The following is a 14205-nucleotide window of genomic DNA, read 5'->3' on the forward strand; positions in this document are numbered from 1 at the left end:
CAACTAACTCTTTTTCTTTTATTTTTTCGAATTAGGATTCTCTTCATTCCGATTCGAATCTTGTTCTTCTTCATCCACGCTCTTGGTTTTTGTTTTTTTTTTTTTTTTTTGGTTTGACAATATCATGTTGTTGAAATTAAGAAATGGACTGACAAGCACCATTTGTGGGTTGTTGTTCTTTTGTTGGGCATTAAAATGTACCCATAAGAGCTTTTTTTTTTTTTAGATTAATTGTCTTTTTCTTTAAAGGTTTTAAATTGATTACTGTTGTTGATCCCAAACTCAAAATAAGGCAAATAATGTATCATTGCAAAATTCTAGAATTTAAATTTTGAACCAATCGTGAAAAAGGTGTTGATTTTAGACCTAGTATAGTATTTTTCTCATATCTCATTTATTTGCGATCAAAATTGGTCTTAAGATATATATTGAAAAGCTAGTTTTAAGGGCTATCCAACAATAAGTTGCATATATATGGAAATTCTAAAGGCATGGAAATTAAATCAGCTTAGTTATGGGCTAAGGTTTGAAAAGAGAAAAACTGGTTTAAGGTTTATGGATTCGGATAAGCAAAGGGTTTTAACTAATGGCTTTTTTTTTTTTTTTTTTTTAACAAGAGGAACTAAGAATGTAAAACAAGCACAAACAAACAAACAAGAAAACGGCTTTGAACTGCTTGTAGGATTGAACAAAATGGCTTTGGCCTAGATCAAATTTTATTCACGCAATCTTTGTCCATTATTGAACTCAGACCAAATTATGCAGTGTTGTATGTTTCATCATCAGACATTTTTTTGAAGACATATTTTGGTGTTTACAACGTTAAAAAACCCTCATTAATCTCTATTGCACAATCTCTTGATTTTCTTTAAGAGGTAACAAGAAATATGTAGTTTAGCCATCACCACAACAAAATGGCCTTGTTGAGATTCCATCTTTAAGTTCAAGTAGCTTCTTTGCTGCTGCGTTCGTGAAGGACATGAACATCATCTAACAGGGATAGATTCAACTTTTAACTGAAGTTGAGGGAATTTTATAGACAAAACACTGTTAGAAAATGCACTGGGCTATAAAAAACATTTAACTATCTTCTTCCTCAGTCATGGTTATTTAAGCCACGCTTTTTCACCTGATAGCTCGACTCTTTCCACCAGAAAAAATCAACAGATCAAGCCTAACATCAGTCAGTTCAAGGTCATAGTAGCATTTTATAGATTCATGGTAATACATATAGTCCACAGAAAAATGTCCTCATATGTTCTGCCAAAATATAAAACTGTTAACAAAATATACCTGCATGGTCTACTATCAGGAAAACAGAGCAGAAATCATAATATATTAAGAACTATTATATCCGAGGATGAAGTCAAGTAAATCCGTAAAGAACTCTACAGGGATCAAGCTGGCCACTGCAGTAACTTGAAGATACAGTTGAGAGTTCTTGATATCCCTTCCACTCTTCTGAAGGTTTTAAGACTATGTTTGATTCAACCGCAGCTGAATCTACACAGAGCATGGATTTGTAGTCCTCATCTCCCAAGTCGGGAATAGCCTTTGCTTTCTTGTCCCAGGGATTCCAAACAGCTGTACAATAAGATTAAGGATCCTGTAAATGCCTGACAATACATTTTGGAAATGATACGTAATAGAATCTGAATCTTATAACATGCAGAGTTCAAAGGCTGATTTGTTATTTTGAGCTCAGTAAAATAAGTCTCAGAAAGAACGGGTGGCTGGGGGGGGGGGGGGGGGGGGGGGGGGGGGGGGGGGGGGGGGGGAACGAAACCGCAGCAACACCCCATGTGAATGGCATTTTTTCAGCTGTAGCATAGCCTTCAATAATAATCAATAGAAATAAGGGCAAACTTCCTTTCCCCATGCTAGTTACATAATCTCAAATTATGTAAAGCAACAAACAATTGCTTTGGTGCTTAACCTCAAACATCAAATCTGGAACTGTTCAGTTTTAGTCTACTTGATTTCCATAAATTTGCTGGCCCTAAGACCCAATTCTTAGCCCCTTTTTACATTTTTTTATTTTTTTTTAATGAGCTGTCTTTTGCAAAATATTTTACTCAATATCAGATTTGAATAAGGAGAATCTTAATAGCGAGTTCTTAAAAACTGAAAATTTGAAACATATACATTACCTGCATCAGGCATGCCGTCTTTACGCAGCACAAAGGTGCGCTTCTTCTCATGATCTATAATAGCAATCTTAAATGGTGTTCTCAGATATACACGATCAACCTACAATAGAGCAGCCATTACAGATTGGAAATAACAGTAACACTCCTATAATCCTACTAATATTCTCAAATGCCTATTATACAGGATGACCTCAAATTGGTAGACAAAAGTGATTAATAAAGTACCTCACCATCGAAAGTGATTGCATCTGCCTGCTCTGTGTACCTCTCTTTATTCATCAAATTATCAAGGTAATCTAGAGTCTCCAAGCCTTCAATGCGCACTTCACTGCAAATAATAATGAATCATGTAATCATCCAAATTATTAAGGTAATCACGCTGCTTGTAAAGCTAAAAAAAACCACCAAAGCAGCAACAGAAGTTGACAGAAGTGACAAAAGCATCAGTTCCATCATAATAAACAGTTGCAAAATGTCTAGGAACGAGTTTTGCCAAGAAGGAAAGGATATGAGATAGTTTTGAGTTCCGACAAAAGGGTATCGATAGCAAACCTTATATCTGACACGGACAAGTAATTACGCAGGGCAAACATAAATGAGAAGCTTTTGTTGTCCGTATTTCTCACACGAGGAATCAAAGTGAGCTTTCCAGAGCTAATAGAAACTCGAAGCCTCAATTCAAAGCTGAATGACAACAAACAATGATTAGTATACATGCTGTTTTATATCTGAAATGGTGAAACTGAAATAAAAGCAGACCTCTGAGACCATGTCTTCAAATCATCTTCAGTGGACTTCAATAAAAGATCCACAGTCGAATTATTAGTTGCAGGAGACAAAGGTGCAGGAGAGCTATCCAGCGACCACATCCTGTTCCTTGCCAATCCATGTCGCTCAAGTGAGCCAAAATTTCCAAACTAAAACAAGTAAAGCTGATAAGAATGCAGATTTTCAAAATATATGAAAGCGATGATATTTTGATTCCTTAGTCTCAAGCTAACCTGTGGAAAGCAAATAGGAATCCCTCCTCGAACAGCTTTCGGTGGCTTCCAGATGGCCTGTCAAGCATCATTCCTTGTAGTCATCCATCAAAAAGTGATTCAGAGAAATAATGTCTGCTAGCTTAGGCTAGGCTAGGCCATGCTTAATTAGGTAAAAGTTGGATATCTATAACTAATCTACAGGGTGGTGAAACTTTTGTAAAGTTGATAGGAATCTATACCAAAATCCAATAATAAAAAGTATAAGCACATCCTAAATACCAAAAGTTAGTTATTTTTAAGATGCTATTGAAGATGGAATAGCAATGAGATTTTCAAGAGCTAGTGATGAATTTGCATCCTGCCAATTCTACATAGTTCAATTAGATTCAAGCAAAATGCATTATATCTTTCTCATATGCACCATTTATGGTATCTTCTCCAATGCAAATGGCATTCAGCTGATTCACCAAAGAGCTTAGATAAGGCGTTTTCAAACCAGCTGTGAATTAAAATATTAGCAATACTCCTGTTGATTAAACTACCCTTTTGGTAATTATAGAGAATTTGGGCATTGTTTGTTGCATTAAGATGATAGTGACGAAGAATGGAATCCTCAAGCCGATAAATGGCGATTAAGAAGACCATGAAAAAAAATAGTGATCCTGATTAAAAGATGAAAGTGATACTTCTCCTCATTCATCCATTAAAGGGCAACAGAAAGGGAAAAAGATGTTTGGTTACCTTTGCATATTTTAAGCCTAGAATAGATCCCATCCTATCCTTTGTCCACTCGTTCTATTCTCTCAAATATAGCCAGAAGGAAAATTCTAAAAGCATAACTTTTTTTAAGTCAGTGTTCATAACTCATTATTCTCATGTCACCCTACCAGGCTACCAATTTTTTGTTTTTTTTTTTTTTTTTTTTAAAGAAAGCAATACAACACTTACAAATCTAAGATCAAATTCTCAATGCATACTTTAAGATACGACAATTAAGTCGTAAGCAATAAACTCATTATCTTAAACCATGTATCCTTTACAACTTACTTTGTAAATATCTGGAATTATACTCCCAAATGTTTTAGCATCTAAATTAATATGAATACATAAATTCTCCCTTACCTTGCTGCTCATGAAAAGCAATTCTTCTCTTCGTTCATTTTTCCAAGAAACAACCTGCCCACCATATAGTAGCACCTGCAACACATATGCAAATTACTTCCTCGATGACATGATGTACATGGCCATATGAAATTAGCTTATAATATTTGTTTGATGCTACACCAAAAAACATAGTTTTCCCCAGACTATACAGCTATGTACAGTAGTCACTTAGATTATAATATAAAACATTACAATACACAGTTGCTTGATTACCAAGCAATCAATTAAAAACCAAAGGAAATTCAAATTCTCGAACTAAGAATGCAATTTTTGGCAGATAATTTTTTTTTCGGCAGATAATTATTACTCACCTCCATTTTTTTAGTTGACACGTATTCAGGAAGTTTATTTTTAGTTGACACGTTACCCTTTTGGGAAGGTTTTATACATTGTTTTTTTAGTGTATCCTACTTGCTTTAGCATTCTCTATCATTCTCTCTCCTCTCCTTAAATGTGTGCCTAAATTGAACGTGTCAAGTAAATAGAAACGGAGAAAGTATTATTTTTTTTTTTGGAAGATAATTGATCAGAAGTTAGTCTTCAGTCAAACAAAATTATGAACTGAATTGCAACAATATTTTTCACATTATTATGCATGCCCTTCTCCTTAAAAAGAATTTGTTGTCCTTTATATTTAGAAACAAAACTAACTTCTGATTAAGTATGAGATTCCTTTAATCCTTCATCTTCTAAAGCAGCTACGATACCGATCATATTCACAATAATTAAGGTCACATAATTAAAACAAAGTTATTTATTCATCACCCGAATTAAAAATCTCACATATTTATAAAAAAAAAAAAAAAAAAAAAAAAAAAATAATAATAATAATAATAAAAATCCCCAATTTAGAATAGTCACAGATTACATACAAGTTGTTCATTACCTAAAATTTGACTGAAAATCCCATTTGATCAGAAAACCTCAAATATAGTGACTTTACTGTTAACTCTAGTAATTGTTACTTCTGCTTTGCTTTGCAATCAATCAGAAACCCTTGAACCCTTTTTTTCTCAAAATATAAAAACCGAAATATAAACACTAAATTTTACAGCTTTTGCAAAATGAATAAAAACCCAGTAATTCTACTTGTATAAAAACAAATCCCAAGAAAATTAAATTAAATAAATAAAAACATGAATTTAAAAGAGAAAACCCAGAAGAAAACTATGAAATGAAATTATAATAAAAATTGATAAACAAATAAATGTAATAGAAGTAGAAAGAAAGAGAGATCAAACCTCAGCAGATGATCCCATGGGTTCAGTCAAAACAACTCTGGGAAATCCATCATTATCAATCAGATTGACAGGCATCTGCTTTAACTTTAATCTTCCCTTCAAATTCCCAATAAAAGGGTTCAATTTCCCTTTTCTCCACTCCAGCTGCAATTCAACATTCACAAATTAATCATTCAAAATCTAATTTTTGGTTTTTTTAAAAAAAAAAAACACCCAGAAAATAATAAATTTATGTATTTTAATTAAAAAATAAATAAATAAATAAACAAAACATACATAAAGAAGGGAGAATCAGACAGTAACAAAGAGGGTAATAGAGTAGAAAATGGTATGTGAAGTTGTATAAATAAAGAAATACAAACCCCAGTTGGTAGATGGGTGAGTAAACGTTTGGTTTAACTATTCAGTTTTTTTCTTTTAATAGTAATACAATAAATTTTTATAATTTCGAAATAAGATTAAAAAATATATATAAAAATAGAAGTAGCAATTTAAATTGAAAAAGCTTACGTTTACGGTTTTGGATGTTAGCGGTTTGTACTTTGTAGTTTGAAGAGGTTCCCACCAACTATTAGATCATCAAATTTACAAAATTTATCTTGTGTATGTCATATATATAAAGCCAGCTAATATATATATAAGAAGTAGAAGAAGTAAAAAAAGGAGACAAAAGGAACTAAGCCATATGCCTAATCTTTTCTAAAAGAAATGAAAAGGCCTGTGTTTGTGTGTATTTTCTACGCAATAACACACAATCATACAAATATTCTCTTCTACTCCCTCCCTTTGTGTTTCAATAAGAAATACACTTTAACCGGCACATAATTTTACGCAATTTAATTTACTAAAATTAAATAATAGGTAATTGGGGTAGTTAAAGTATTAAAAAATTATAAAAGAAAGATAATAAGATACTTCATTTGATAAGTATAACACTTATTAAAACACGGAGGGAGTACCACCACCTCCATCCCTTCTCTACATGCACACTAACTCTTTAGATGTTTTTACTTGTTAATGTTAAGAATGTTGTAAAATACTAGGGAAGGGGAGTGATTTTGATGATCTGAAGTAGGGAAATCAGATGAATGCATTCCTATAATGATAGTATGATACAATGTATTGGTATAATGGTATATAGATACAAAATTACGTGCTACTACCTCCATTTTTTATTTGTTATTTTTTAAGTTCTTGTAGACACTAAATAGTGCCTTCCCAAGTATTGTTTGGTAATTGAAATGTACTCTGTACATTACCTAATTTTAATTTGTCTGAACGCAAAAGGAGCCTATGGATTGTTTGGAAATTCATTTTAGTCTTTTGATACCCATAACTAGTGATTATTACGGGCGATGCCCCAAGTAACTTTTTGTAATCTTTGTTTAGTGAGAAAAAATTTTAATGTCACGACATAATAAGTAATTGTTTGATATTTTGAATAAACACCCTTAATAATCTATACTAATTTATTCAAGAGAAAATACAAGTTTATCAGGCTGATAAACATGGTATGGAAATCAGGGGGTATTTGTGCCATTTCACTTATTTAACTAGGGGCAAATTTGTATTTTCATCACTTTCTTCCTCCATTCTTTATTCCAACATAACCAGCCAATCTACCCTCATCCTCCACGCGAGCAAGCTGCACACCACCGCCTGTGGCGATTCAAATTGCCCTATTATACACCCCTTTGCCCTAAGGGGTTGATATGGCCCTAATTTACTCCCTTTTGCTACTACGGTGTCTTTTTGTTATCGCCGCAAAGCGGCGTTAGGTGGTTGTTAAGGAAGGAGGAACAAGTAAGGGAGGAAGGGAAGAAAAAGAGGGACGCCAAGAGGAACTTTTGGAGAGGAACTCCAGGCTGTGATGGTGATGGCGACTGAAACAAAGAAGGGAAGACGAAGATGATGGTGGTGGTTCGTGGTTGACTGGCGAGATGACAAGGGGATAGTGATATAGTAGTGCGATGGCTTCGTGATGACCACCGACCGGCGAGATGACAGGGGGAAGACGGAGATGATGGGCTGATGGTGGTGGTTTGTGATGCAAGATCTAAGCTTTTTTTTTCTTTTTTTGTAAAACAGCAATAATAAAGTGTATTATATTGCAAAGCATGGCCTACCAAAAAACTGATTAATATTTTTTCGTTTATCAGATAAACTAGGGTGTGCTCTTTATTAAAAGGTGTTTATAAGAAAGTATATGTGCCACTGGCACCTTTCTCAAACACTATAAACATGCCACATCATTCACAATCAACATTTTTCAATGCTAATAAAAATGATTTTTATAGAGTTTGAACTCATTGTCAACAATAATTAAGTTAAAAGTCTATTCATCTTAGTCAACTTTTAGTTATAATTTTATATTTAATGTTGAGAAATTATATACCATAACCCTCAAGTATTGACTTTTCCAAGCTGTGCCCCCTCCTTTTGAAAATTACACATTGTAACCTTCAACTTACTTTTATGTCTCCACATGGACCTTGTCGTTATCCTACTGTAACAGTCACCGTTAGTGGGACCCACTTTGCACTTTTTAATATTTTTTTTCTCGATATGCGTGCTAAAAAAATCCCGTTAAAGGTTTTAGGGGTCATTTTGGCTCTTAAGGATCCAAATTGAGCTCAGATTTGACAAATAAAAAAAAACGTAAAAGCCCTGTTTTGTGAATTTTACATTTAACTACGGAAATTCGAATTCACAAAATGGGGTTTCTACGTTTTTTTTTTTTTGCAAAATCCGAGCTCAATTTGGTCCCTTAAGAACCAAAATGACCCTTAAAACCTTTAACGGAACATTTTTTAAGCACGGAAATCGAGAAAAAAAAAAATTAAATAGGTGTAAAGTGGGCCCCATTAATGGCAACATGTAACTGAGGGTTAACGACAAGGTTACAGCGTAGTCAATAAATGAACCTTGAGGTTACAGCGTGGAATTTTTAAAAGGGGGGCACAACGTGGAAAAGTGAACACCTAAGGGTGACTGTGTAGAATTTCCCTTTAATGTTTTTAATTATATATATATATTGTTATTTTATTTTTTAATAATATTTGTGATGCAATATGATAGTTACAGTAATGACTCAGAGCATCACTCGAGCCACACGCTAGTATGGGAATGAAAAAGTAGCTTATAGTAATACAAGTACGATTTTTACAATAAAATAGGTTAAGAAATGTGTAGGAAGTCTAACCATTTATCTAAATCTCTTACAAAAATAATTTTAAGACTTTATTATCTTTTATTTTGAATCATTAAACATTGTTGTTATATTGGAATGGTAGTTAAGTTCTCATCAATATCAATATTATTATTAAAACTCAAAGGCAAGGAGTTCCAATCCGCCATGTGTCACTTTCTTTTCCTTATTTAGCCACATCATCAAATTGTCACATCATCAAACCTTTTCACTCTATTAAAATAGCAATGTCTCTACAAAAAAGATACCACTAAGGCATAATTAAAACCCTTAATCATATACCCAATTACATTACCTTCCCGTAAAAAAAAAAAAAAAAAAAAAAAAAAAAAAATTAATTACATTACCTTATTATAAAATGTGCATATTATATGACTTCTTTTTCCAACATCTACTTTTATTTATTACTAAAAGATTGTTTTCTTTCAAAAAATAAAATAAAAATTTTTTTTTTAAAAAAAGTTGGTCTTCAGTCTTCTTCCTAACAATTCACTGTGAATCCATTGTTTCTCACGAAACAAAAGCAACCCACATAAAGTCCCAAAGTCTTTTTTTTTTTTAATTTTTTTTATCAAAATTAAAATGGATTCTTCATGGTTCAACCAAGGAAAACTCCAAACAATATCAGATTCGCGGTGTTCGTACTTTGGTGGTCGGCGTTATAGAGGACGGGAAGGCCATGTCCGTCGTGGTGAAGGTTGGGTCCTCGGCAGCATGGACGGCGCTATCCAGGTGTTTCAATTGACGGTACCTGACAATGGGCTAAGAAGATGCATTTACTTGCAACCCCTCAAAAAAAGGTAACTGATCTATGATATTATGAAGTATCCTAAGTGAAATTGGGTTTCTAATGTCTTGATTGTTAAATAAAACCATTTAATTGTCTTGATTGTAAAATTATAATTAAACATTAAATAGAATAATTAAGAAGATTATAAATTAGTTGAATAAGTAATCGTTATGAAGTTTGTGACTGCAATATTATTTTTGACTCAATTAAGTATTCAAATCATTAAAAGAGTTTAAGAAAAATTGAAAAAAAGGTAATTAGACAACACTGTTAAATTACCTCATTTTATAACAGTTACATATATTATGGCTAAATTTATGGAATTGATGGCAAAATTAATATGTGTGAGATTAGTACTTTAACACTTAACCTTTCACTATAAAACTAGCCATATTATGCAGCAAAGGTGTGTCATCGTAGCTATTGTCCCGGCCTCTCGGGCGATTTGACTATAGAATAACAGGCGACAATTCACATTGATTTTATACTTTTCTCATCTCTTTTTGTGCTTAACACTTAAGGGGTTTCCATATTTCATTGATTTTTGTTTGTAGTTATTACGGTCGAGTGATCAAGCAAAGGTGTTTCACTCACAAAGTAACGTTTTATTGATTTGTGGCGATAGCTATTGTCGTGTAGTGATAAAAAATATTACCTAAATGTCTTTGATCATATTCAGAAATTAAAACCAGAATAAAGAAAGGTAAATTTTGTATTGGTTATTCTAATATGACTTCCTACACTTTTTTTTAAAAAAACACAAGTTGATCGTTTGTTATATTGTCATCTTACCTTCTGTGATTAGATGTGCATGCCTATAATACAATGTCAGTTAATTTCAATAGTATATCAACTAGGTGTTAGTAGAATTTTTGTAATTCTGTGGATTTTTTGACAGTGGATCACCTTAATCTATGTATTTGAAGTATTCAGAGTGATTCTCGAATTGATTTTGAGCTGAATTTCATATGATTAAGTGATGATTGCATGATAGTTTGTGATTTTGAACATAATTGAGCCTTTTTTGTTGTTGTGAATTTTAAGTTTCTTGTGTGTGTTTGAGATTTTGACAGGAAAACTGAACAAAAGAAGCTTCTTAACTCTGGAAATAACCCTATGCAAGGAGAAGATGCAGAAGAACAACAACTCCCTGCAAATAACGAAGAAGCATCACAAAATGAAAAAAAATGAGACATAGATAGGACTCTTTATATAATTTACCTGATAAATAAAATATCCTGATGCATGTGAGAATTAACAATTAAGTAGGGTAGGGAGACCGTGAGCAGAATAAAGGGGGGGGGGAGAAAAAAAAAGGTGGTGTAGTAGGATAAGCAACAAAAGGGTATTGTTATTTACTCTCTCTAACTATTAGTTTTGCATTTACCGAATTTTATTATTATTGCTATTTGATTTTCAATATATATGCTATTTAAAATTTGAAATAATCTTTCAAATTCTAGGTAGATAATTCTAGCAAAAAAACATTGTGGAATAAAATTTTATAGTCATATACAAGAATTGATTCTCTTAATTTGTGTAATACAAAGTAATAGTTAAATTTCTTTTATAAGTTTGAATTATCACTATATCTACAATCATAAAAAAAAAAATTAAACTTGGGGCATTGCCCGGGTCACTAACTAGTTTTTCATTTCAAAGATTGCGTGTTCAATGCCTTTGTATAATAGGAGGGTGTCACGTGGCACATAGACTTTATTATGAATGTATATTAATAGATTAGTATAGATACCTTAGTCATAGCCCAAAACCCTTTATCTTTATAATTTTCTAACCTAGAATCCATAAACCTTAGTTTAATTTCATTTTCTTAATTCCTTAGCCTGTAGTCGAGCAAACTTGATTTCCAAAGCCTTGAATTTTTATATGAGACTTAGCTTATATGGCTCAATATCCCGTGATGAAATCTTTCCAACAATGTATCAAAAGTCCAATTCTGATTTAAAACGAACACGATAGAAGCAAAATATTAATGGGCCCAAAACCGACACCCTTGTACTATTTTGGCCATATTTTAAAATCTAAAAATGATATTGATTTGCTTCTAATTGGTTTAGAGAGAAGACATCTAGAAATTTCCAACATTATATCATCGTCATATTTTAAGTTTGGGATCAAAAGATACGAAGACTTAAATAGGGCTCAAATTCAACTCTTAGCATTAGCATGACAAGCTGCTCCAATCAGCGTGACATGGAACTTGTGTCACACTATTTTTTATCTGATTCCTCATATTTATATAAAATTACCCCAATTTTATAATTTTTTTCTAAGAGCCTTAACAAACTAATCTAGCGTTTCTAATCATTCAAAACCTCATATTCAAGAAATTTGATGTTAGATTTCTAGTAATTGAAAATTTTCTTGATATTAATAATTATTTATTATTTTCTTGATGTTAATAACAATTTATTTGTGATGTAGTCTTCAAATTGCACAATCAAAGTACTAATTTTATCATATAATTTTGTATACTTAATTTCTTTATGCCCCTACATACTTTAATTTTGATTTTGATTATTATTATTATTATTATTATTATTATTATTATTATTATTATTTTGTTGGCTTAATTTTAGTTATTATTGCTTCATTAGTTGCTTCAAATATTATTATTTTACATATTTTATTTCTTTTATCATGATTACCTTATTACTTGCTAAACAAGATTGGGGTTAAAATCTACGACTAATTAGATAATTTAATTTGGATAACCGGGTAGGATCCCATTAATTTTGATGTTTAACAAAGAGATCACAATATTTAGCAACTACGTGTGCAATAAAATTTAACCTACTTAGCATAATTTAGTTTGTAGCGCGAATAAAATATTTGTTAACATGTCTCTTTAAATTGTAAATTATATATTAGAAACCAAATGTAATTTTTTTTCTAATAATCATGTGTGATTTAATTAGATTTTTTAATACGTATAAATTTAAATATAAATTGTTAGCATTGATATTTGAACCTGTTTCAGGGTTTTCTGTGTCTCTCGGGAGAGTTATGTCACTAAGTCTGGACTCCGGGCGCCTGTACCTGCAAAACAACGGAGACTCCGGTTGGGTGGAGTTCTGCCTCCGACGATCAAGTTAGAACGTGTACGAAGAATATAAAAAAGTGCGGAAAATAAAGCGAGATTTTCTCGGATTCCGAGATCAGGTGTTTTTAATGATTCAATCTCCCCCCAAGGTGGGGTAAATCTCCTTTTTATAGGGTTATGGGGATTTGTGCCCCTGTCCTAGGTTACGGAAACCTAGGATTGACGGGTTGCGCCGTTTTTTGGCAGTCTAGGGAATTGGGCCTTGAAAGCCGCCAATTCCGTATGGGGTACCTGCTTGCCACGTGTCTAGCCCTGGTAGGTCCACTTTGGGCTCTCCCTTGGGTGACACGTGTCATGCTCTGATTGGTCCACGTGGCGGGGTAAAATACCCAAATAATTTTCCCCTCACAGAGGTGACATGGCGTGCCACGTGGCGCTTGTGACAGGCGTCACTTGTACATTGGTGAAGAGTTTTTACTGCTCACCTTCCGTGGTAAAATTAGGGTTAGCTCCCAAATTTTAACCTTTCTATAAATAGTTTTCACCGCCTTCTCACTTTCGCACGTTTACGAGAAAGTCTTTAACAGAGAATCTTTAAATTTGAGAGAAATTGTCTTTTTATGAGAAAAGCATCTGCCACCTGCAACTTTTCCGTCTGTTTCTACATCCGACCAAGACTTTTCAAGTGTCCTCAGTACCGTCAAATCTAAGATAACCGCCTGATTTTCTCTCTTTTTATTTTAATTTTACTTCTTTTCTTTTGAAAATGGTTTCCCAAACGCACACGACATGGTCTAGGTTAGTGATCAGCCGGTCACCAGAACTAGGAGTGTCGACTGCCCCTTCTTAGACTCCCCTTTGAGAACTTCCTTGAATCTGATTGTCTCTGTGTCTGTGCTGGACACCATGGCCAAAATGAAACAAACATCCAGGCAACAAAATCCGGACAACTCCTTTAGGGCGCCTGTTAGTGAAATTTCTGATTTGCTGCCTGGTACTCCAAATACCCCCAGTGATTCGGACGTTAGGTTCGATAGCACTAACAGTGAATCGGGGCCATCTATTTCTGGCAGAGTCTCCGTGGACTCTGATGAAAAGTTCTCTCGTCTAGAGAATGCGAGAAAGTCCCTCTCCGCAGAGGTGGGAGAGGGATGGGCCGAGCCTTCTGCCCATCGTCGAGAGTAGTATGCCGCCTATTACCACCACGTTCCCGCAGGCAGGAGGAAAGCTATGGCTGACAAAGTAGGGAAATTCAAAGTTGACCATGTCATGGGACATGGATTCATTATAAGCGTCCCGGATGTTGAGGATACCGTAGTCTGGCCAGAAGGGTCAAGCTACGGGGACGAATGTTTTGGCTGCTATGAGGTGGCCATTCAGGCTGGTTTGCGATTCCCCCTCCATTCGGCTGTGGAGAGGATTCTAGACGAATACTAGCTGGGTGTCTGGCAACTTGCCCCCAACTCCTGGGTAAATATTCTAGGTTCGTTGCCGCATGTGAGATGCTGGAGGTAGAGCCAAAATTTGAGGCCTTTGCCCAGATGCACTATCTTAACCGCACCCCGAAAGCAAGCGGGTCCGAATGGTACACCCTTTCAAGCCACA

At 33.9% G+C, this 14205-nt stretch overlaps 2 protein-coding genes across 2 annotated transcripts; one reads left to right on the top strand and one right to left on the bottom strand.

The window, feature by feature from the left end:
- Window positions 1-1183: 1183 nt before the first annotated feature.
- On the bottom strand, window positions 1184-5948 carry LOC110695621 (putative glucose-6-phosphate 1-epimerase). Its single transcript, XM_021872830.1, has 9 exons — window positions 5815-5948; window positions 5539-5682; window positions 4256-4330; window positions 3152-3208; window positions 2910-3067; window positions 2703-2834; window positions 2376-2478; window positions 2151-2250; window positions 1184-1584 (listed from the first exon to the last, which is right to left on the bottom strand). Exons 2-9 carry the CDS (start codon window positions 5611-5613, stop codon window positions 1367-1369), a joined length of 918 nt encoding a protein of 305 aa, XP_021728522.1. The 5' UTR covers window positions 5614-5682; window positions 5815-5948; the 3' UTR covers window positions 1184-1366.
- Window positions 5949-9141: 3193 nt separating this feature from the next.
- On the top strand, window positions 9142-10956 carry LOC110695622. Its single transcript, XM_021872831.1, has 2 exons — window positions 9142-9546; window positions 10610-10956. Exons 1-2 carry the CDS (start codon window positions 9329-9331, stop codon window positions 10725-10727), a joined length of 336 nt encoding a protein of 111 aa, XP_021728523.1. The 5' UTR covers window positions 9142-9328; the 3' UTR covers window positions 10728-10956.
- The last annotated feature ends 3249 nt before the right edge of the window (window positions 10957-14205 follow it).

The sequence above is a fragment of the Chenopodium quinoa genome, unplaced genomic scaffold, assembly GCF_001683475.1.
Source record: "Chenopodium quinoa cultivar QQ74 unplaced genomic scaffold, ASM168347v1, whole genome shotgun sequence".
NCBI lineage: Eukaryota > Viridiplantae > Streptophyta > Magnoliopsida > Caryophyllales > Amaranthaceae > Chenopodium > Chenopodium quinoa.

Coding starts and splice junctions, on each gene's coding strand:
- LOC110695621 (XM_021872830.1), bottom strand. CDS start 5,613: ATGCCTGTCAATCTGATTGATAATGATGGATTTCCCAGAGTTGTTTTG. Junction 4,331..5,538: donor CCATGGGATCATCTGCTGAG/GTTTGATCTCTC, acceptor TATGTGTTGCAG/GTGCTACTATATGGTGGGCA. Junction 3,068..3,151: donor TTCCTATTTGCTTTCCACAG/GTTAGCTTGAGA, acceptor TACTTGTTTTAG/TTTGGAAATTTTGGCTCACT.
- LOC110695622 (XM_021872831.1), top strand. CDS start 9,329: ATGGATTCTTCATGGTTCAACCAAGGAAAACTCCAAACAATATCAGAT. Junction 9,547..10,609: donor TTGCAACCCCTCAAAAAAAG/GTAACTGATCTA, acceptor AGATTTTGACAG/GAAAACTGAACAAAAGAAGC.